This window comes from Schistocerca nitens, chromosome 3, assembly GCF_023898315.1.
Source record: "Schistocerca nitens isolate TAMUIC-IGC-003100 chromosome 3, iqSchNite1.1, whole genome shotgun sequence".
Classification (NCBI taxonomy): domain Eukaryota; kingdom Metazoa; phylum Arthropoda; class Insecta; order Orthoptera; family Acrididae; genus Schistocerca; species Schistocerca nitens.
Window position 1 is genome coordinate 554447976 of NC_064616.1, and position 23059 is coordinate 554471034.

Below are 23059 nucleotides of genomic sequence, written 5' to 3' on the forward strand. Positions count from 1 at the left end.
GAGGTTCCAGTCTTTGTTCAAAAAGTGTGCATAGACAGTATACAAGCCCTCTTAACCAAGATAGTAAATGTGTCTTCTAGTTCAGGTACTTTTCTAGGAACCCTAAAGTTCTCTTACTAAAAAAATCTTTTGCAGAGTGTATATTTAACTAGAGACATAGTTTCGCTAGTGTCAGCAATTTCAAAAATTTATTGAATCAGTCATGGAAAAATATACTAATGATATACAGGAGTAAGTAGAAATATTTTGACAAAGCACAGTTTGGCTTCTTAAGTGGGAGAAGTACAATATCAATGATAACAGAGTTAATAAAAGTGATACTTGAAGCTCTTGACAAGGATAACTGTATTACATGCATATTCTTACACTTGTCCAGGGCTTTTGATTCCGGTGACCACAAAATACTATTAAACAAACTAGAAATATTAGGTGTAAGAGGAATAGCAAATGAGTGGTTCCAATCTGACATTGAAAATAGGATTCAAAAGGTAGAGACACTAAACACACCTGCTGATGAAAAATTTTTGAAAAGAAATCTTCAGGCAAGAAACAGATAAACTTAGGTGTGCCTCAGAATGGTGAAGCTATTGGCTCAAGTTGTATTCTTGATATATACCAATGACAAATGAAAATCACTATATTGCTTATGTAGAATATCAGAAGTATAATGCTTTTCATTTATTATAGTGTTTTTCTACCAAGAAGTGATGGAAGAATCAGTTAACATATGTCAGTGAGTTTCCAGATAATATTAAATATGGAAAAAAAGTTCTCTATGCTGATGACAGGAGCATCATGGACACTGATAAAAAACCAGAACTCCTAATAGAGAAGGAAAATCGAACCCTCAAGGTTGTTGATAAGTTGGCAGTATGCAGAGTGTTTCAAAAATATATTTTTAAACTTTGCGGATAGGTTACTTACACCAAAACAAGAAAAAATTCATATAAACATATGTCCAAAATCCTTCATTTCCAAGTTATTAATGAAAGCTGATGTTCAACCACATTCCTGGTACAACACAACAACTTTACCTATTTTTTATGCACCCATTTTACTTATTGTACTCTGGATGGTGTTGTATCACCAGGGAGACTTGTTTACACTCATCATTCTTCTGTCTCTAATGTGTCTATTGTGTACATGTACTACAGGTAATGAGTTAACTCAAAATGCTCCATTCAAACATGGCAGGATGTTTATTTTGTGAGCAGGTAGACATGACTTTTATGTAAAACCATACAAATTTTTATGGAGATGAGACTCCTCAGCTGTATCAGATGGCATTTCCAGCCTGAAGACAGTGAGTCATCCAATCTCTCATACTGTGTATCACAACTTTGCTGAGACAGGATCCATAACATTACAGACTATCAATCAAGAAAGGCCATGTGTTGCTCATAAATCTGATCAGGAAGAGCACATTTTAGATGTTGTGAAAGAACAGCCAGGTATCTGCATAAGACAAGTGGCCTAGGCATGTGCTTGATCTACAAGTTTATTGTGTAGGATACTTCATGAGCCACTGATGTGTCTGCATCATCTTCAATATGTGCAGGACCTTACACCTGTCAGTCACCTGCTGCAGGAGAACTTCTGCTGATGATTTGTGGCACAAACTGCCAATCTGTTGTTTGGCTCTACAGTTTTGTTTACAGAAAAATCAACATTTGGAGGAGACAGAATAACAAATTTGAACACATGGGCCAATCACAATCTTCATGCTACAACACACAATAAACATCAGCATCTGTTTAAGATTAATGAGTGGGCTGGAATTGTCAGCAACTGCCTGGTAGGGCTATACGTTGTCCCAGTACATCTTACAGATGCTGCCCCTCCAGGGACTTATTCAGAACATCTTCTAAAGCCTGCTAGAGGGTGTGCCCCCACAAATAAGAGGAGACATTGTTCATGCATGATGGAGCTCCAGCACATTTTCTGTCTCAGTGTTCAAAATGCACTGGTTGTTATATACCATAACAGATGAAGAGGTAGGAGAGGATCAGTTCCATTGCCTGCATGTTCCCATGACATCATTACTTTGGATTATTAACTCTTTTGCCACCTTAAATAATTGGCCTACGAAGCAGATCACCTGGATGCAGAAAATCTTCTTCGATGTGTCATGGAAGCCTGTGAAACTATTCAAAACCTTAAGGATATTTGAAAGGTGGCTGTAGTCCATGATTCGATGAACACATGCCTGTTTATAATTCAAAAACAAAGGGTTTTGACATATGTTTATATAACTTTATTGTTTTGTTGTAAGGATCCTGCCCTCAGAGACTGTAAAAGTATTTTTGAAACACTCTGTATAACAAATTACCATTTCAGAAAAAAACAACATGCACTTCAACACAAAGAGGGAAAACAACTCTGTATCATTGAGTGTATGTGATAAACCTACAGACTGTGTAACAAACACAGCGTTTTTAGTTGTGAACATTGTCAGTTAACATGGAATGGACACGCAAAAACTATGGCGAAAGGAATGTCATCAGCATATTATGCTGTTAGAGTTCTAGCAATGTCTTAATGTGACACATTATTCCCACATACACCCAGTTCTTAGCTGTGGGATTCTTTTCTTGGGATCAAAGATGCAAAACATGCACACAGTTTTCAAAGTGCAAAAATGGGCCACAATAGTAATAACTGAAACAGTAGCTGAACTCATCATAAAGAACTACTTAAAAAACTGGTTATCCTTACTGCACCAAGTGAATACATCTATGACTCTGTTCTGCATATCAGGGAAAAAATTAATAAGTGTTTCACTAATAGTTGTACACACAATCATGGAACAAGAGTTAGTTCAGATCTGCATTTTCCAAGCAAAATCAAATTAAAAATTTAAAACAGAATTTTCTACCAGGGGATAAAAATGTATAACGGATTTCACAAAGCAATGAGAAACATTACTAAAATATGTCTATTTCAAAAGGCAGCTAAAATACATTGAAGAGCCAAAGAAACTGGCACACCTGCCTAATACCCTGTAGGTTCCCCACAAGCATGCAGAAGTGCCGCAGCATGATGTGGCATAGAGACGACTAATGTCTGAAGTAGTACTGTAGGGAACTGCACCATGAATCCTGCAGGGCTGTGCATAAAGCTGTAAGAATACGAGGGGGTGGCGATCTCTTCTGACCAGCACATTGCAAGGCATCCCAGATATGCTCAATAATGTTCATGTCTGGAGAGTTTGGTGGCCAGCGGAAGTGTTTAAACTCGGAAGAGTGTTCCTGGAGTCACCGTGTAACAGTTCTGAATGGGTAGGGTATTGCATTGACCTTCTGGAATTGCTCAAGTCTGTTGGAAAGCACAATAGACATGAATGGATGCAGGTCATCATACTGGATGCTTATGTATGTGGCACTTGTTGGAGTCATACCCAGACATATCAGGGACCTATATCACTCAAACTGCATACACCCCACACCATTACAGAGCCTCCACCAGCTCTAACAGTCCCCTGCTGTCATGCATGGTCCTTGGATTTGTGAGGTTGTCTCCAAACCCATACACATCCACCCGTTTGAGAAAATTTGAAAGGAGACTCGTTCAACCATGCAACATGTTTTCTGTCTTCAAGAGCCCAACATCAGTGTTGACGGGCCGAGGCAAGGCATAAAGCTTTGTGTCGTGCAGTCATCAAGGGTACACAAGTGGACCTTCAGCTCCTAAAGCCTATATTGATGATGTTTTGTTGAATGGTTCACACGCTGACACTTGTTGATGGCCCAGAACTGAAATTTGCAGCAATTTGCACAAGGGTTGCACTTGTGCCACACTGAACAATTCTCTTCAGTTGTTGTTGGTCCCATTCTTGCAGGATGTTTTTCTGGCTGCAGCAATGTCAGAGATTTGACATTTTACTGGATTCCTGATATTCACGGTACACTCGTGAAATGGTTGTATGGGAAAACCCCAACTTCATCACTATGTTGGAGATGCAATGTCTCATCACTCATGTGCCAACTGTAACACCACATTCAGACTCACCTAAATCTTGATAACCTGCCAATGTAGTAGAAGTAACTGATCTAACAACTGTGCCAGACACTTGTTGTCTTGTATAGGCATTGCTGACCACAGCACCATATTCTACCTGTTTGCATATCTCTGTGATGGAATGTGTATGCCTTTACCAGTTTCTTTGGTGCTTCACTGTAATCTTTATCAGTAACATGTGCTACACAATTAAAGATCACTTAGAGGGCTCAAAGTAGCGCTTAATAATGAAAGGGGACAATTATAACACCCTGTCACATTATAGTATACAATCACAAGCATCAGTTTGGTTTCGAGCTATGGGTTCCTGCTTAATGAGAGTAAAATTCAAAAGATTGTATTTAGTTTAAGAGATCTGCCAGTAGCAGTCTTCATGGATAGTGTTAAGTTCGTAGGTATTGTTATAGACAGTAAATTGACTTGGGAGCCACATATTAAATGCATTAGTGCAAGGCTATCTAGAGTGGTGTATTTGTCAAGGAATTTAAAAAACCATGTACCTGCGGCCTATGTAAGACCGGCCTACTTTGCTTTTTTTCAAAGCATTTTATCTTATGGGCTTTTAATATGGGACTATAGCTCACATCTGCAGGACATTTTGGTACTTCAGAAGAAAGTAATTTGAATTATAACTAACAGTGATAAACTGGCCCACTGCAAACCACTGTTTATCAACTTAAATATTAACTGTTATGAGCATGTATATTTACACTGCCCTACTGCATATAAAGAGCAACTTATCAGAATACCAGCATAGAAGAGATGTACACTCTCATGGAATCAGAAATAGTAGCCATCTTGACATACCTTACTACAGATTATCCAAGTCACTGAACAGCTACGAAGTGGTGGGTATGAAGATGTTTAACAAACTGCCACTAGAATGGGTATAAGTTCCATTTGATTTATTTAAAGACAAATTATTCAGTTGGTTAGCTGCAAATCCTTGCTACTCACTTCAGGAATTTTATGACTGTAAAATATCATAGTGGTACCAGTTTGGAGAGTTCAGCATAATTTCTTTAACTGAGTAATTTATGATGCAATGCTTTTCATATTATTTGATTTTAAATATTGCATTATATGGGAAACCAATAGTGACATATTGATCTTCAACCCATGTATATATGCTGTATAACTTGTCTTTATGTAACTCGACTTTGTCAAATTGCTGTAATAGCTAAACGACAATAAAATGTCATTCAAATCAATGTTTTGATAAGCAAAGATGCCAAGACCTATAGGGCATGATAGTAATGTCCTGTCATTCTCCTGAGCTCAACATCTCACTTACCAAGGGGGATGCTGACTCGGTTTTAGATGGAGTGAAGAGAAGATTTGAGCCATGCATGTTAATTAATGGTCCTGGAGTCACCAGTGAGCAGATATACTGTGTGTAGTAATGCAGTCAAAAACTATGTTTTTGGTGCAAATTGTGAACAATCGAGAGAAAGTAGCACAGTGGGAATCAGTCGAATGAGACACATTTGCTAAGATACTGACTTCATATTCAAGAAGATGGAGTTTGCTCTGTCTGGTCATCCTGATTTAGGTTTGTCTGTGGTTTTCCTAGACCATTTCAGTCAAATTCCATGATAGTTCCTTCAGTGAAGCCACAGACAACCACCTGTTCTATCCTGACAAATATATTTACATATTCTGTGTTTATGTATAATACAGCTATAATGCTAACCCTTTTTTCATTTAGGGATTGTCCATGGATGAATGAATAAATAACTAAATGATCTGCACTGCTTGCACCCCACAGAGAGATTAATGTCCATAAAATCCATCTAGGTATAATCCTAACCTTTCTAAAGAAGACAATTTTTTTTCTTTTTTCTTGTAAAAAAAATACTTTAAGATATGTTATTCTAAATCCTATAATCAGTTAACAAAATGTTTCAAATAAGGTCATGATAGTATCAGATCAGGAAAAGCCATAATTCCTGCTTTTTGAACTGCAGACCCTTTTATTCACGTACTCATTGATTTTGTTGAGAGAGGCTATTATAAATAATTTAATGAGCAACACCAGCAAATAACTTACTGAACAGAACAGAATATTTATAGAATAGAACACAATGTTTATTCACCTTTAAATATGTTTACATGCAATCAGTGTCCATATATAAAACTTGTATATATATGTAGTTACTACATTATGGTATTCTTACATGAATCATTTTGTGCAATAAATTGCAATGATGTGAAATGAGTCATTTTACATTCACATTGCAAATTAATTTGTAAATATGGCTACATGCTGAACATTTATAAGGATTTTTATTTTATTTTGTTTAACAATACAAATGTGAGTTATTAATTTCTATGCACCATCTTTTACACATTACAATAACAGAAATTATTTTACAGAATAGAAGCAGTTGTCATGGAGAAAATTTTTCAGTTCATTTTAAGATTTTAGTTTGCTGTCAGTCAAACTGCTAAATGCTCAAACATTTTTGTTACAGCATTTTACACACCTTTTTGTGCCGAAGACAACCTTTATGACTAGTAACAAATGTCATTTTTCCTTCTGATGTTGTAATTATGTCACTGATGTTCCTTGCAAACTACAGTGGATTATTTACAACAAACTTCTTGGAGGAATAAATATACTATCAAGCAGCAGTAAAAATTCCCACCTCCTTAAACAGATGTCTACAAGATCATTGTGAGTGAGTGGCACATATTATTCTTATAGTATGTTTTCGGAAAATGAAGACCATATGACATTATTGAATGAAAATATGCAAAATGTGTCAACTTACTGATTTGCCTCTCTCCAATATTTGTAATGATGCTAAATGCAAATGTGGCTGGACTAAGTTGTTTTAGGAGTTTCGAAAATATTCTTTTTCTAGTTTAAATTCTTATAAATATGAACACCTAACAGTTTAGAAGCTACCAACCTATTTATTATTTCCTCACCATGTCTTACAATTATCATTGGTGTAGTACCCGTATATGTGCAGAACAGAATATGTTATGTCTTTTCATAAATGAAGGTGATGCCATTTGCAGAAAAACAGTCAATGAGACTCTGAAGAATATTATTTGCCATTTCTTCTGTTTCTGTATGTATGCTTAGGTTGATTACAATACTCTTGTCTTCTACAAAAAAAAACTCATTCCACTTGTTGTATATTAGAAGATCATTTACGTATATGAAGAACAATAGTGGACCTAAGACTGAGCCTTGGGGAACCCTATAGATTATCTCTCTCTCCCACCAAAGTTACATACACAAACTATACTGGTTGAATTGCTAAGTACATCTTTCTGCATTCTTTTGGTTAGATACGGCATTATCCATTGGTTGGGCATATCATCAGTCCCATAACACTTCAATTTATCTAGGCGAATACTGTGATTCACACAGTCAAATGCTTTAGATAGATCACAGAAAATATCAACCAGAGCTAATTTATCATTTAATGTAAGAAAATGGTATTCATTTCCTTAAAGTAATGTCTACATGACTGTCATGGTGTGAGTTTCACAACCCAACTGATAGCCCCTTTCTGCTACTTAAATACAGTCTTAGATCAGGCTGAATTGCCCCATAGCAAAATTCTATTTATCAGATGGGAATTTAAAAAAGTGAAGTATACATATAGTAGAGAAGTTTCACTAACATGGTCTCTCAGCTTATGCAGCAGACATATCACATTTGTGAGTCTGAAATATAATTTATCTGTATGTGCTCACAGATAAGACTTTGATCAATATTGACTCCAAGATGTTTCACTGATTTGTTTTCAAGTTTTGGGGCATTGAAACTGAATAGGATGTTTTCTGTCTTGTTGATATTTATGTGTAATGCATTAGCCTGCTACTGCTAAATTCAGTTGTAACTCATCCATGTTGATAGGGATCGTATTTGTGCTGCACACTCTCATGGAAATGATGTTTGCCATTACATATGGACTGGCTGTTTAATCAAATATGGTGTGAAGCTTGAGGCTTATGACAAGTGTTTGAAAATGATAAATGGTTGACATCAGCTAGTAGTGTGACTGGGCCATGTTTTCATTCTTAATGAAAACCGATTGTGAAACATTGAACCCTTGGAAAAGACATGTAGGGTGGACTTCATAATATGACAAAATTCTTGAGGAGAGACATTAGACAGGGTTGAAATTTCAAACTGAGTAAGACAGAAGAAAATGCCATTGGCCTCAAAAAAATCAAAAAAATTCATCCAAATTATCAAGCAAATCAAGAGGCAATATCCAAAAGATCTGATCAGATCAGTAGAAAAAACTACCACAAAACCAATCACAAAGGCTACTACAATATCTATGGGCAATAACTACAAAAATTCAACTGCTCTGCTGAAGAACAAAGAGAGGAAAATAGAAGTAGTAACAAGGAAAATGCCAAATCTGTGGCACAAGCACAGGACTGGGCTTTTGGCCTGATTGTAGGTAGAGTGCAGCCTTTCCTCATCATGGAACTAGGAGGGAGTAAGTGGTGAGCCCAGCAACCTGTCGTGCCCAGGAAAGATCACCAGTAATCATTTGATAGCTGGCTGAGTGGACTTGAAGCCATCCTGGAAGGCCTGGAATGAGGAAAAATCCCCAATCCCCAGAGACAGGAATTAACTCACAGCCTCCAGGCCCAGATTCTAGTGCCCTGCCAGATAGAGTACTGTGTCCATTCCTTACACCTGAGTCTATCTAAAATTTGGATAACAGAAAAATTCCCCAATGACTGAACCATAGCTATAATCTATCTACAGGAAAGATGAAAAGAGGAACCAAGATAACTTCAGAAGTAAACTCCTCCTGGACAGCACTTACAAGATTCTATATGGCAAGATTAAACAACAAGAAGAGGAAGAAGTAGGTGAATACCAGTGAGACATCAGATGCCAGTGAAGCTGCACAGAAAATATCATTACTTTGAAATTAGTCATGGAATATCACAGGAAACAAAACAAGACACTGGCAGTAATCTTTGTATATTTCAAGAATGCATATGAATGTGTCTGCAACCTTCCATACAATAAAATCTAAAACCCAGAATTTGTGAAATTGATAGAACTGACCCCAACCAAATCTGAAATAAAGTTCAGAGGAGATTTCTCTGAGTCATTCTGCATAAAGCAGGTTTAACACTGCTGCCCAACTGTGCTTTTGAACATACAAAGGTGGTTTGAAATGTTCTCAGAACGGAATATAAAAAACGTACTTACATCACTGAAACTTCTTTACTTTTCAATGTAGTCTTCTGGTATATTAAAGCATTTGGTTCAACGATGTTTCAGTGCCTTGAGCCCATCTCAAAAATGAGTTTCCTCCAGGCCTGCAAAATAGTTGTCAACTCCAGCTATCAATTCTTCATTTGAAGTGAATCTTCGTTTTTGGTTTTGGGGAGAGATGGAAGTCTGACGGAGCTATATCAGGTGAATAAGGGAGGCATGGCAACAATTCATACCTTAGTTTTTGTAATTTTTCCATTTTGTGTATCTTTTGTTGCAATTTATCCAGGAGGTTAGCATAGTATTCTCCAGTAATTATTTGCCAGTGGAGAGATAATCTACAAGCAAAATCCCATTCACATCCCAGAACACTGATGCCATGACCTTTCCCGCCATAGGAATTGTCTTTGCTTTCTTTGGTGGTGGAGAATCAGCATGTTTCCACTGCTTTCACTGTTGTTTTGTCTCTGGGGTATAGTAGTGCACCCAAGTTTCACCTGTGGTCACAAACTGGTGCAAAAAATCTTGTTCATTTCTCCTAAAATGAGCCAAACATTGTTCTGATATATCCATTCTCATGCATTTTTGATCCAGCATAAAGAGTTTTAGCACCCATCTTGTAGATAATTTTTTCATTTCTAATTCTTCACTTAAAATATGATATTCCCTTTCAGATCACATCTGGCAAGTGTGAGCAATTTCATACACTTTCAGTCGTTGATCCTCCATGACCATTTTGTTCACTTTTGCAATGATTTCTGGAGTAGTGACACATCTTGGCTGATCACTGCATAGATCATCATCTAATCTCTCCCAACCAAATTTAAATTCATTTGTCCACTCGGAAACAGTTGAATATGAAGGAGCAGAGTCCCCAAGTGTATTCTGGAAATCAGCATGAATGTCCTTTGCTTTCATACTTTTCTTTATGGGAAACATTACAGAAATCTGGTCTTCAAGTATCCTTCCAAAATGTAGAATTTATCTAAACTGATCACCACTCATAAATAAAATCACAACAGATGAATAGGAAATCAAAATTGTGGGCAAATTTAAGTAATTTAAGTAATTTAAGGAATCAAAATATATAAGGTCAATGATAATCCCATGTGGAAAACAGTTTTTGAAACAAGTAACTCTGTATATGTAACCAGGATATTCAAGATGGAAATAAGGATAACAGAACATGAATAAACAAAAAACAACAAGAAAAATGCATCACCAATAAGTATGTTCTTGTTGAATAACTTCAGCCATTTTAACGAGGTTGCATTGTGGGCCTGTAGGAAGCTGGATTGATATACAGAGGGACTGCTACACATGTTGGGCACACTGTGTTGGCAGAGTGTCTCTGCTTTCAACAGTGATCTATGGAATATTCCCACACTTATGGACCAGCTTCTAGATGCTTGCATCAGCTTCTAATGAAACAGTCTACAAGCAAATGGAACTGGTAATGACTACACCTAGAAAGAAATTCAAGTCTTTAGACATCTAATCACACTAGAAAACAGGATCATCAGCAGAATAATAGAGAATCTACAGAATAGTAAGAGCAATATTAGATGGATTACAGGAGTCAAGGAAGATATTTGTTACAATAGTGTAGTCGTAATAGTGGTACCACTACATCCACTTGATAAGCTTGGAAGGAAGGATTGGCTACGGCTTAACTGAATGAAATATCATGGACCCCTTCTGACAACTGTGTCTATCTTTGAACAAAAAATCATAATGAACAGCTCACTTGTTTGTTCATTATAAAATTACTAGTTTTCTGTTTATTTTACAGGTATAAGGTAATGAGTGTGGGAAAATACATTTTATTTTGTTTTATTTATTTTTCCATCTGTAGACAGTGAACATTGTATGAATGTTGTCAAAATGAGCAACTAAATTTTACATGGAATCATAGTGGAATCATTACAAGAAAATTAAACACACATATATGTATGTAAAACAATACACACAAAATAATACCAAGTGATATAATACATGGTAATACAAATTTATATACACTGCCAGAGAAAAATACAGCAGCCTCAACGACTGTGTTCAGAGCTACAAGATTACTATATGTGCATACTGAGGGGTTGTAGTTTTAGTGAGTCATTTGTCACCATCATCAGTGATCAGATGCCACTAAGAAGGCCTTCTTTGCACCCCCTGTTTTGACTCTATAGGCAGTACCTGTGCTGAGCTTAGAGGTGAACAGTGTTTGCAACATTCATTCTAGGATACAAACATGCATCACCAATGAGTACGTTCTCTCGTTGAATAGCTTCAGCCATTTTAAAGAAGTCACATTGTGGGCCTATAGGAAGCTAGATGGATATACACATGGTCTGCTACACATGTTGGGCACACTGTGTTGGTGGAGTGTCTCTGCTTTCAGCAGTGATCTATGGAACATTCCCACACCTGTGGACCAGCTTCTAGATGCCTGCATAGCACAGACACATCAAGATCAATGCATTGTGCAGGCAATGGTGGCCTACCAAACACCATGCAGGGATGAAATCCAGGCACATGTTGCACCTGCTGCATTATCAGGGATCATTGGGAAATATCTCTTTGCAGCAGGATTAAGATCAGTGACAGCTGCTGTGTAAGAGCATTAGAGCTCATGAACACCCTAACATTTGACACCTTGCAGATTTATTGGTTATTTCTCTTTGAATGCTGTTAAATGTAACAAAGATACTGCAATCTGAAAGATACGGCACTTAGATCTACTGCAGTACTGCTTCTCTTGACTCTGTGAAACTTGACATTAGGGATGTGGGTACACCCTCAGTTGTGCAGGTTTCGAGGAGCTTCTGTGCATGTGCAGCTCACATGACATAATTGCCTTATGAGCCCAATATATACAGATTTCATAAACGATGTGCACAGTTGATAATGTGCACAGCTAGCTCTTGCCACTCAACTAGAAGTTTATGTTAGTGCCACCAGGTGGTAGCACACTGTGGTACACTTTTATCACCATTTGCTTGGCATAAATCCTGCTACATGATAGCACACTCCTCACATATACTAATCCACTCACTATATATTGTAGCAAAATTATATTAGACGTCAGTATATGATAAAGTTGTACTGACAGTAAATCCATTTTGTGGGTTTATGAATGAGTTATAGTATATTAAGTTATGGATTTTATAATTTTTATCATTTTATCATTTTGTGGGTTTTTGAATGAGTTATAGTATATTAAGTTATGGATTTTATCATTTTTATCATTTTTTATCCATTAGAGGCACTGAGAATCATAATGTCCTAAAGCACATCACTGTCAATTGTGAGACTGTAGCATTTATTCATGCTTCTGAAATCTGTTGATCTTATGGTGAGTCAGATTTATCTGTGCTATAGGCCCACACTGTAGACATGAAAATTCACAAAAAGCTATATCAGTGGTTTCTCTGATATTCACTTAAATGTGAGATCAATGGCTGTGTCCTTTAGGCACTTATGGATTTCTTCGCCTCATTTGTATTCTAGTCAAGTTACCATGTTGGTAGACATTACTGCTTGAGTTTAATCATTTCCACAAATGGCACGTTGTTTTGGAGTTGGTTGTTTACTGTGTGGGAATCAGCAGTGTAAACATGAACTCCATTGAATCTATTGTAAATGCTAACAGAAAATTAAACCTGTGAGTTCAAGTTCCAGTCTGGTACACAGCTTTAATCTGCCAGAAAGTTTAATATCAGTGCAAACTCTGCTGCAGGCATTCTGGGAACAGAAAAGTAAATTACCAGGAAAAGTTTGCCACAAATGAACTAGGGCCTCTGAGAAAAGATCCTTTGATTGATTTGATTGAGAGAGTAATGAAATTTAATAAGCATGTCTATAAGTGAATATTTAACAAGAAAGTATACAATTAGCACCAGTTGTTGTGTGGGTGCAGCATAAGAATGTTTTATTTTGAGCCCGGAAGCAAATTTGTGAACTAATACATCTGTTAGGGATGTTGTACATTTATCCAAAAAAATGGAAAAGCATGAAAACTCCCAGTTACACAAAAATGCAAAATGGAGAGTAGTGAAAGCTTACACATTATTTTGTGATTGCCCTAAACTGTGCTTAATTATGTATGAAACAACAAAATTCCACAAAAACAATAATTTATTTTGTCAGGTAAGCTATGCATCTTACTATTATTATTATTATTATTATTTCTGTTGTTATTATTATTGGCAGTGGCTTTAGTTGTATAAACTTGCTGATAAGTGTAACTGTTCTACAGCAGATGCTATTAATTTCACACTAAAAATCTAAAACTTTGTGGACACCCAGAATGTATACTCACTAGCCACCACTGATTAAGATCATTTGTGCCACTGGCCAGGCTACCACTGGCACAATGACACCATCAAGAATGGCTACTTTGGTGCTGTGAAAGAGATGACTGGAGAGTGGAATGATGCTCAGTTGTCTTCTGTCTGTATGTGAGTGATGGACATACACAGGTGTTTAGGGAAGACCTGCTGAGCTGCCTATTCCTGAGAGCATTTGCCCATGACATCCAGGTCCAGTCCTAGGCCTCAGTCTAGGGAGCTATCAGTTACAATTCACAGTCACATTTGTTGTTACTGCAAGGTAAAGTAACCATTGCCCATTACATTGCACAGGCTACTGTGCTACTGCCATTAGTATGACAGGAAAGTGGCATGGATTTCAGTAGGACAATTCAGTGGCTGCTGTGACACAATATGCCCTGGCCACCAAGATTGCCAGATCTCTCACCAACTGAACGCAAATGGGACATGATGAAGTGGAAACTTACTCATTCTACAGGGCCTATAAGACTCATTGCTGAACTGCAACAAAGACACAAGTAGCTTGGGACAGTCTGCCTCAGGATGCCATTCAGTAACTTTGTGACCATTTTCATGTGAGAATACACACCTGCATTGCCACCAGTGGGGAAAGTATTGTGTATTGGTGCAACTTTTTAAGAACCTAGCAGATTAAAACTGTGTGCCGGACCAAGACTCGAACTTGGGTTCGCAGGAGAGCTTCTGTAAAGTTTGGAAGGTAGGAGGCGAGGTACTGGCCGAAGTAAATCTGTGAGGACGGGGCGTGAGTCGGGCTTGGGTAGCTCAGTTGGTAGAGCACTTGCCCACGAAAGGCAAAGTTCCCGAGTTCGAGTCTCGGTCCGGCACACAGTTTTAATCTGCCAGGAAGTTTCATATCAGCGCACACTCTGCTGCAGAGTGAAAATCTCATTTTAAGAACCTTTCACTGTGACGTTGTGTTTCATTTGGTCTGAATTTGTTATCATATACTCCTACATTGATGAACTACCTCTCACCACACATATCAATAAAATGACTTTGCATTTTAGGTTGTTGCATTTTTTCCAGAAAATTATGTCTATGCTTTGGAACATATCTTACTTTTGATTTCATGACTCCACTCGGTAGTTCATTGTCAAATGTCTGTTACTTTGCTATAAGTCAGTGTTATACTTGATAATCACACACACACACACACACACACACACACACACACACACACACACACACACACACACATGCACACACAGTAGGTGGCAGCACTAACAGTGGAAGGTATAAAGCATGTTGGGGGGGGGGGGGGGGGGGGGGAAGATGAAAATGTGAAATGGCTTAATTATTGGCTTTCAGGCCAAGGGTGGAAGCATTAACAAAATGGCTAAGTTTGTAAACTGTTCAAATGCTGCCATGGTTAAGTATACAATGCATGAGAAAATGGCATTATACAAAACTGGCACCAAGACAACACCGAGCGCCACAGGCCATAAATGACAATGGCAAACGACTGCTGTGGAGATGTGTATGGGTGAATAAACATGTAGCTGATGAGCAACTGACCACCCAAACGAACTAAGGGGCTACCAACAATGTTGCCTCAACAACTGCTCAGCAAATGTTGTTGGATATGGGCCTCTGCAGCAAGCATCTAGTTCAGGTATTCATGCTGACTGCTTTCCATTGGTGATGAAGGCTGGCATTTGCACACATGTACCACAACTGGGTGACCACTGAGTAGTGATAAGTAGCCTTTTCATACATATCATGTTTTGTGCTCCGTCAGACAAATGGCAGTTGGAACTTGGCCAAGCAACAATCATTGGAAGGTTCAAGGCTAGAAGGGAGCATTATGGTCTGGGGAATGTTTTGTGGCATTTCATGGGTGATCCCACCATCTGGAAGGCACAATGGATCAATGCAAGTATGCATCTATCCTTGAGGACCATGTTCAACTCTACATGCAGTTTGATTTTCCTTGGCAGAATGGCGTCAGCCAGTAAGACAGTGCAACATTTCACACAGCACACAGTGCACGTGCATGGTTCAAAGAGCTCCAGAACAAATTTACCATCCTCTTCTGGGCACCAAACTCCCCGGATTTAAACTCAGTCAAAAATCTATGGGACCACTTTGATGGGGCTGTTTGGGCCACAGATCTCCAACCTAGTGCATCTGGCCATGGCACTAGAGTAGATGGCTCCACATTTCTATTGGTACCTTTCAGAAACTCATTGACTCTATTCCTTGATGTCCATGGTGACAAGTGGTCACATTAATGTGCTTTTAAGTAATGGATGCAACACAGTCTTTATTTAACTTGAATGATTTTCCACATTTTTTATCACACATGACCACTCAATGAACAGTATCAGATCTCACATAGAATGTCAATCACAGATAGACACTTCCAATAAAATACAAATATTTTGGCCAACGGCAAGAAAGTTACTCACAGACTGACTCAAAGAAATTAATCAAACATAAATTACTAAATGATGTTAACTTGATGACTGTGGGACCTGTATTTCCCTACAAGTGTTAACACTGTACTAGCTAATTCTGGACTGAAGATGTTGATTGGTGTGGGGTGTACAAAGACTGTCATACTGATATTTTGTGAATTTAATGATTAAACTAAAATGTTTACTACAAGACAAATATTTAGCAGTATTGTTGATCTGTTGATTCCAAGAAATGATTTGGTTTGACTCTGTGCTAGATGAAAAGAAAAATATTAAAGTTTTAAGTACTATTTGAATGACATATTGTATTCCTCCATGATGCATTACTGACTTAAGTGTAAAATTCCCATGTTCATAATTTTTCTAGTATAATTCATTTTTTAATTAGTGGTTTAATTGAATATCCGAAGGCACACCCAGGTTAAGAAAAATTAGGGCAACAAGAGTATAAGGTTCAGTCAAACGAAAACCAAACACCTGCCACAATGGGACCATGGAATGGTTCCATTCAAAAGTAATTACCATATGCCTTAAGACATTTATTCCACTGGAAGACATGACAGTCAATTCCCATTTAATAGGATCAGCCACTGACGGATCCACCCACTCTTGTACTTCGCCAGCCACTGTGGCCGAGCAGTTCTAGGTGCTTCAGTCTGGAACCACACTGCTGCTACGGTCACAGGTTTGAGTCCTGCCTTGGGCATGGATGTGTGTGCTGTCCTATGGTTAGTTAAGTTTAAGTAGTTCTAAATCTAGGGGACTGATGACCTCAGATGTTAAGTCTCATAGTGCTTAGAGCCATTTCAACCATCTTGTACTTCCTTGTCTGACAGAAACTGATGTCCACACATCTTTCTTCATGTTGCCAAATTTGTTAAAGTTATGTAGTGAAAGATCCACCCTTTGTGGAGGACGCTGCAGTGTTTCCAACCAAATCGCTGAAGAGTAGCCTTTGCAAATTGGTAGTGTGAGGACAGGCAGGATCATGACCTTCTTCTTTGACTGCCGAGGCTCTCTGCTGATTGGGTCCCTCAGACATGGAACCACAATCAATGTGCAGTGCTATGAAGACACGTTGCAGAAACTGTGACATGCCATACAGTAAAGATGCCCAGGAACACAGTCAGGTGGAATCAGCCTGTTACATGATAATGCCTACCCTGCTGATCAGATGAAGGCTGTGCTATTCAGTTGGTAACAGCCTCCATATGGCCCAAATCTTTCATGGTGTGATTTTCATCTTTTTGCATCGTGAAGAAATAAATGTGTGGATATCTATTTCAGTCAGATGAGGAAGTGCAAGAGTGGTTGTGTGGACATGGTGGACATGTCAGTGGCTGACTGATTCTATAAAACAGGAACTGATTATCTCATATGCCAATGGGAGAAGTGTCTTAATGTGTGAGGTGAATACTTTTGAATGGAACCATTTCATGGTCCTGTTGTGATGGGTCTTCAGTTTTCATTTGCCTGTGCCTCATATAACCATGGAATCAAACGAGTTTAAGAGCTCAACTGGGAAAGATAATTATGGGTGTGGCCAAACTTTAATTAAGAATGCCTCCTAAACAAATGAGTTTTTGAAAAAAAATTATTGGTTACTGGAAAGTTCAAAATTGGGATTATCCACTAAGTTAGGTCCTTTTGTGAAGAAACTTTTATTAGCTAACACTGTTCTGATAATTATATGCTGAGGTAACTACAAATAATGATTTATATCAGAGGAAATTGTTTTATGGAATATTAATAAGGTCATTGGCATCAACAAATTATCAATTGTGCTGAGGACAACAACATTACAAAATATACTGCATGAATAATATTTTAGAAATCATCTGTACACTGAGTATATACACTGATCAGCTAGAATGTTGTGACCATCGCATGTAGTATCAGTGAGCATGCTGTCCGTGTGTGGAATTGGTAAGGTGCACAATCTGTCTAAGTTTGACCAAGGGCAGACTGTGATTTTTGGGAGGCTTGGCAGGAGAATTTCAGAAACTGCATGACTTGTTGGGTGTTTGACAGCTGCTGTGGTGAGTGTCTTCAACGCTTGGTTAAACTAAAGTGGAGCCACAAACAGACATCATGGGGTTGCACAGCCACCCCTCATTATGGATTTCATACTTTGAAGGCTGGGCAGACTGGTAAAACAGAAATGGCAGTGAACTGTTGTAGAACTAATATCAGATTTTAGTGATGGATAGAGTACAAGTATACCTGAACAAACAGTGCATAGTAAACTTCTAACGTTGGGCCTCTGCAGCTGATGACCCACACACGTGCCAATGTTAATACCATGACATCACCTGCTATGACTGAAATGAACACATGACCATCAGCATTGGACATTGGTGCAATGGCAGAACATTGCATTGTCACATGAATCCCAATAACTTCTTCATCATGCCAGTGGGAGAGCATGAATCCATCATCTTCCAGGAGCATATATCCTTGACACTGTACTGTGGGACAGAGACAAGCTCGTGGTGGCTCTATTGTGCGGAACATTCACATGTGCATCCATGGATCAAGTGGAGCTCATTTAAGGCACCATGACTGCCAAGGAGTATCGTATACTGGTTGCAGACCATGAACACCCCTTCATGACGATCATGTTTCCCGATGGCAGTGGCATTTATCAGAAAGATAGGGCGACATGTCACAAGGCCAGGAGTGTGTTGGCATGGTTCAAGGAATACAGTGATGAGTTCCAGTTGGTGTGCTGGCCCCCCAACTTGCCAGCTCTGAACCTGATGAAATACATCTGAAATATCATTGAACGTAGTGTAAGAGCTCATTGCCCCCTCCCCAGAATTTATAAGAATTAGGTAACTTTTGTGTGCAGATATGGTGCCAACCCTCTCCAGTGACCTACTAAGGCCTCATTTCTTCCATGCCATGAGGTGTTGCCGCTGTTATCCATGCCACAGGTGGACATTCCGGCTGTTAGTTTTCTTGTCATAATGTTCTCACTGATGAGTGTGTAGTGCTTTTATAAGTATAATCAGTTGAAAGACAAGGAAAAAAATGTTAAGGAGTAGAATGACAGCACATAAAGTGACTCCACCTTGCTATGTCAGCTCCTGTTATTATAAAGTCCTATTTGGATCTTTGTAGGCCCTTATTTTTGCATCTCTAACCTACAAATCCTTTTAATCACAACAATGATTCCACAAAGGTTGTACATCAGATAACAGCTGTCCTCTTGATATGAAAATAAACTGAAATGTTAAAGCATGAAAATAATGTTTTCAGTTTTGGTTTAGTAGCAATATTATTGGAAAAATGTTATTTATCAACATTGTTTGTGCAGAACTTTTTAAATTCTGCTTTTAATTTATTTTTGAATTCTAGCTTTCTGGTATGAACTGGCATCCTATCACTGATATGTGTCACTTGTTTTTGTGTGTTATTCTTACACTCAAAGTATGTGAAATGATTCACATACATTAGCAAACAGAAACAGTAACTATCAACTTTACGACACACTATCAGCCAACAACCATTTTTTTTTTCATGTGTCATATGTTATCATTAACACATATTATTTGTTGTGAATGTACAAGTATAGTGAAACTATTTCAAATAAATATTACAGTCATCCAGAAATATGATAATTTGGATATACTGCTACTTTTCCATTTACAGTGTTCAAGTTCTTTTTACTTAATGCAGCAGACTTGATGTTAATGTTAACATGCTGATAAATTTCTGGAAAATACATACCTGAGCACTTTCAGTGCGAATGTTAATTTAACTATCTACATTATCCCATAAGTATTAAAATGGACACATAATTTCAGAACACAGATATTATGACAATTTAATAGGTAATGTTAAAAAGAAAATCTTTTATTTTATATTGTTATTATGGACAGCCATAATCTTCAATCTCATCTCTGTGGCAACTTGATCACAAAATTTGGATCAGAATTCAGAACTCTAGTCTGAAACTCACATGGAGGTGCTAAGTCACAGGTGTATGCTATGCTTCTAATTTGTAATATCATTTTGTAAATCACAGTTCATCTGAAACTGACTTATTTTATTATCCAACAATCTCACTAAATAAGACAACAGGTAGTGAGAATATGCAACATTTCCTAGAATTTATTTTTGCACGTTAATAATGCAAGAACTGTTTTTATGTGCAGTATGAGCTGAATGACTTTTTTAAGATTAGGAGTTGAATTATTTGCTTCATACTAATTACAAACCCATTTACATATCTCTAACTTCCTGTAATTAGGCTACAGAAGGGCCCAATGTGAACTTACAAGATGTGAACTTACATCTGCACCAGTATTAAACATGCTGTAGTAGTACTCATTTTATGGAAATAAACAAAGTCTTTTCCAATCTTTAAACTCTAAGCTGATGTTTTAGAGTAGGTCTGATATTTAAGACTTGGAAACTAATATTTCTCATAACATGTTGGTGCAATTTACAAGTATTAACATTTTCAGTCATGTCATATAATAAATCCAGAAGATCGAGCACTTTATCCATTTCTTTTTATTTCATATGGGAGAACATCAGATGGTAAAACTTTTCTGTCCTGTCCGCATAGGCTATCTGCCCCACCCTCTTAAAGCATGTTATGTACATTGTGTATTATATTTGGCCTATTTATTGGAATTGTATTAACTTGACAAATCCTATTCACTGTGAGATTATCCTTGGATGCATAAAGATAACTACATAAGGATAAATAAACACCAAAGTGAATTCATGGTACAGGTAGAAACAATTCTTTGATTTGGCTGTGTAAATAACACAAACATGTATTGACTTCATTTTTCCATTATGTTCATTACAGCAACTCAACTATAGATTCTCATTCTCCAAAATATGTGCTGTTTGCATTTAACATTCTGAATTTTGACCAAATTTTTTCCACAGTTAAGAAATTAATATCTGTGTACCTGAAGTAATTTTATGCATAAATTTGATGATTACCAGTACTGTCAGTTAGAATCTTCTGCCCTAACACATGAGAAAAAATAAAGCAAATGGGAGAAGTGTGAAATATTAAACATGAAATAGCTATATTTACGTATATAAGCATATATGAATTTTAAAAAAAAGGAAGGAAAACAGTGAGTGAATATATACTGACCTCTGCAAACAAAATGATCTATATAGATATACAAGATGTAATAACAGATGATTAAGAAATAAAATCAAGAAATAGTAATATGGCAGAACACAAATATTCCATCATAGTCTTTGTTGAAATATGGGAACTTTGAGAAATATGCATAGAATGAGGCACCTGGAACATTAAATAAGTTCAGGTGGTATAGGCCTTCTAAAAATATTTGTTTCACACTCACATTCATCATTAGCTAAATCAGTTAAGGTTCATTTTTTCTCTAAAAACTTGTCAAGGAATCAACATCATTTCAGTGCAGTTAGCTTTTTGCTCACAGTCAATATATTCTGGTCATGCCTAGTGTGGATACAAGTATCTTCTAACCAAAGTCAGTCTTAAACTTACTCATAACTTCCATTTTCTTATCAATTATGAATAGGGGGTAAAATGCTTTACAGTTCAGTGATCATTACAAAATGCTGTTGTTTGGGCTAATGACTTCCTCAAGATGTTGTTGGGTGAGCTGATAGCTGTAAGGTATTTGCCTCAGTACTTAAAATAGTTTTAAACCATATGTTTTGCTAATACACAAACCCTACACAAGACAATGTGCTTCTGCAAACTGATCTATTTCATACCCTGTGTCTAATTTTTTTTGCAAAAGTTGTTTTATTGTGATAAAGACTCACTCCACATTCTTTACAAAATAATTGATATACTTGCAATTTTCCACATTTGTCCTAGTTATATACTAATCATTATTGATGGTCATATATACTGAGGTAAAGTTTAGAAAAAGAGCATATTTTCTAATTATTGAAAATATCAGTCAGAAATGTTATAATGTTGTATGACTCATGTACATGTTTATATCTGCAATACATTATTATCTGATCTAAAATTTAAAGCAAGACAACAAACTTGAAAATGTTCTATATTTAATTTATGCTTGTAATCATATTACAACCAGATCCACACTTCAGGTAAAGTAAAATGTCATCATTCAATACATCGAAATAACAGCTTTACAAATTAAATAAATGTAGTACAAACTCATAGAAACACTGAAATATGTTAAAAATCAGATATATCTATTTTCACCGTAGGCTATTATCTTACTAGCAAGCAGCAATGCACACATTTGTTAATGTCCTCCAGTGGAATGTCCAAATGACAACTAAGCTTCCATATTTATAAATTTATAGTCACAGATAATTATTTTTTAACTCACCTTCTGTTGGAACATTGAACTGTAATGCATTTCCTAAAATTGGAATACCTTTAGGTCCAGGAATTTTATCAGTTAATATGTGAGTCCTAAGAGTATTGAATCTGTATGGCACAACTTGATGTAAAAGAAGCAGAAACACAATAACCACAACAAAATACACCAAGTAAATCAGCATTTTACTTCACTGATGTATTATTGACACAGTAACGCTTCTTACTGTTGTTTCATACATGAAGCTTCACCACAGCTGTCACTTACGATTTCTGTGCTGAAATGTTTACTGCAGATAACAGGAGAAGGTCATGAAATAAGTGGCAAGATTAGACTCAAGCTGATAGGTTTCAAGGCAAATTCCAGTGATAAGCACCATGTATCTTGAGTGTCAAATTCCTGGACTCCAAGAATCAAAGGTCTGAAATGGATATTCTTATAAGTAAGAGTTTGCAATGAGTAAGATATAATCAGAAATGACCTCATAATGGAAGAACTAACAATGTGACTAATAATTGAAAAGAAATACAGAAAATGTTTAAATGAAAAAGCATACCCTATGCATGTAAGAAACAAGGGTTTCAGATTAATACCTACATTAAAATCCTCCAGAGGATAAAGATCCATCTGAAGATCAAGGACAACAGGTTGAAACAGGTTTTCTCAGCATAAACTGGGCTAACAAGAAAATGAAAAAAAATGATGTCCTGAATACTTGTTGGCTGATTTTGATCGTTTGGGATGAAC

General features: G+C 37.1%; 1 protein-coding gene across 1 annotated transcript in view; it reads right to left on the reverse strand.

Annotated features, from left to right (window-relative positions):
• The window catches only part of LOC126248462 (cytochrome P450 4c3-like), a 196645-nt gene extending 174040 nt beyond the window's left edge, over positions 1-22605 (reverse strand). The window contains exon 1 of the mRNA XM_049949467.1: positions 22322-22605. Within this exon, the coding sequence (XP_049805424.1) occupies positions 22322-22496 (175 nt within the window). The 5' untranslated portion in view covers positions 22497-22605. The remainder of the gene's footprint in view (positions 1-22321) is intronic.
• Positions 22606-23059: the final 454 nt, after the last annotated feature.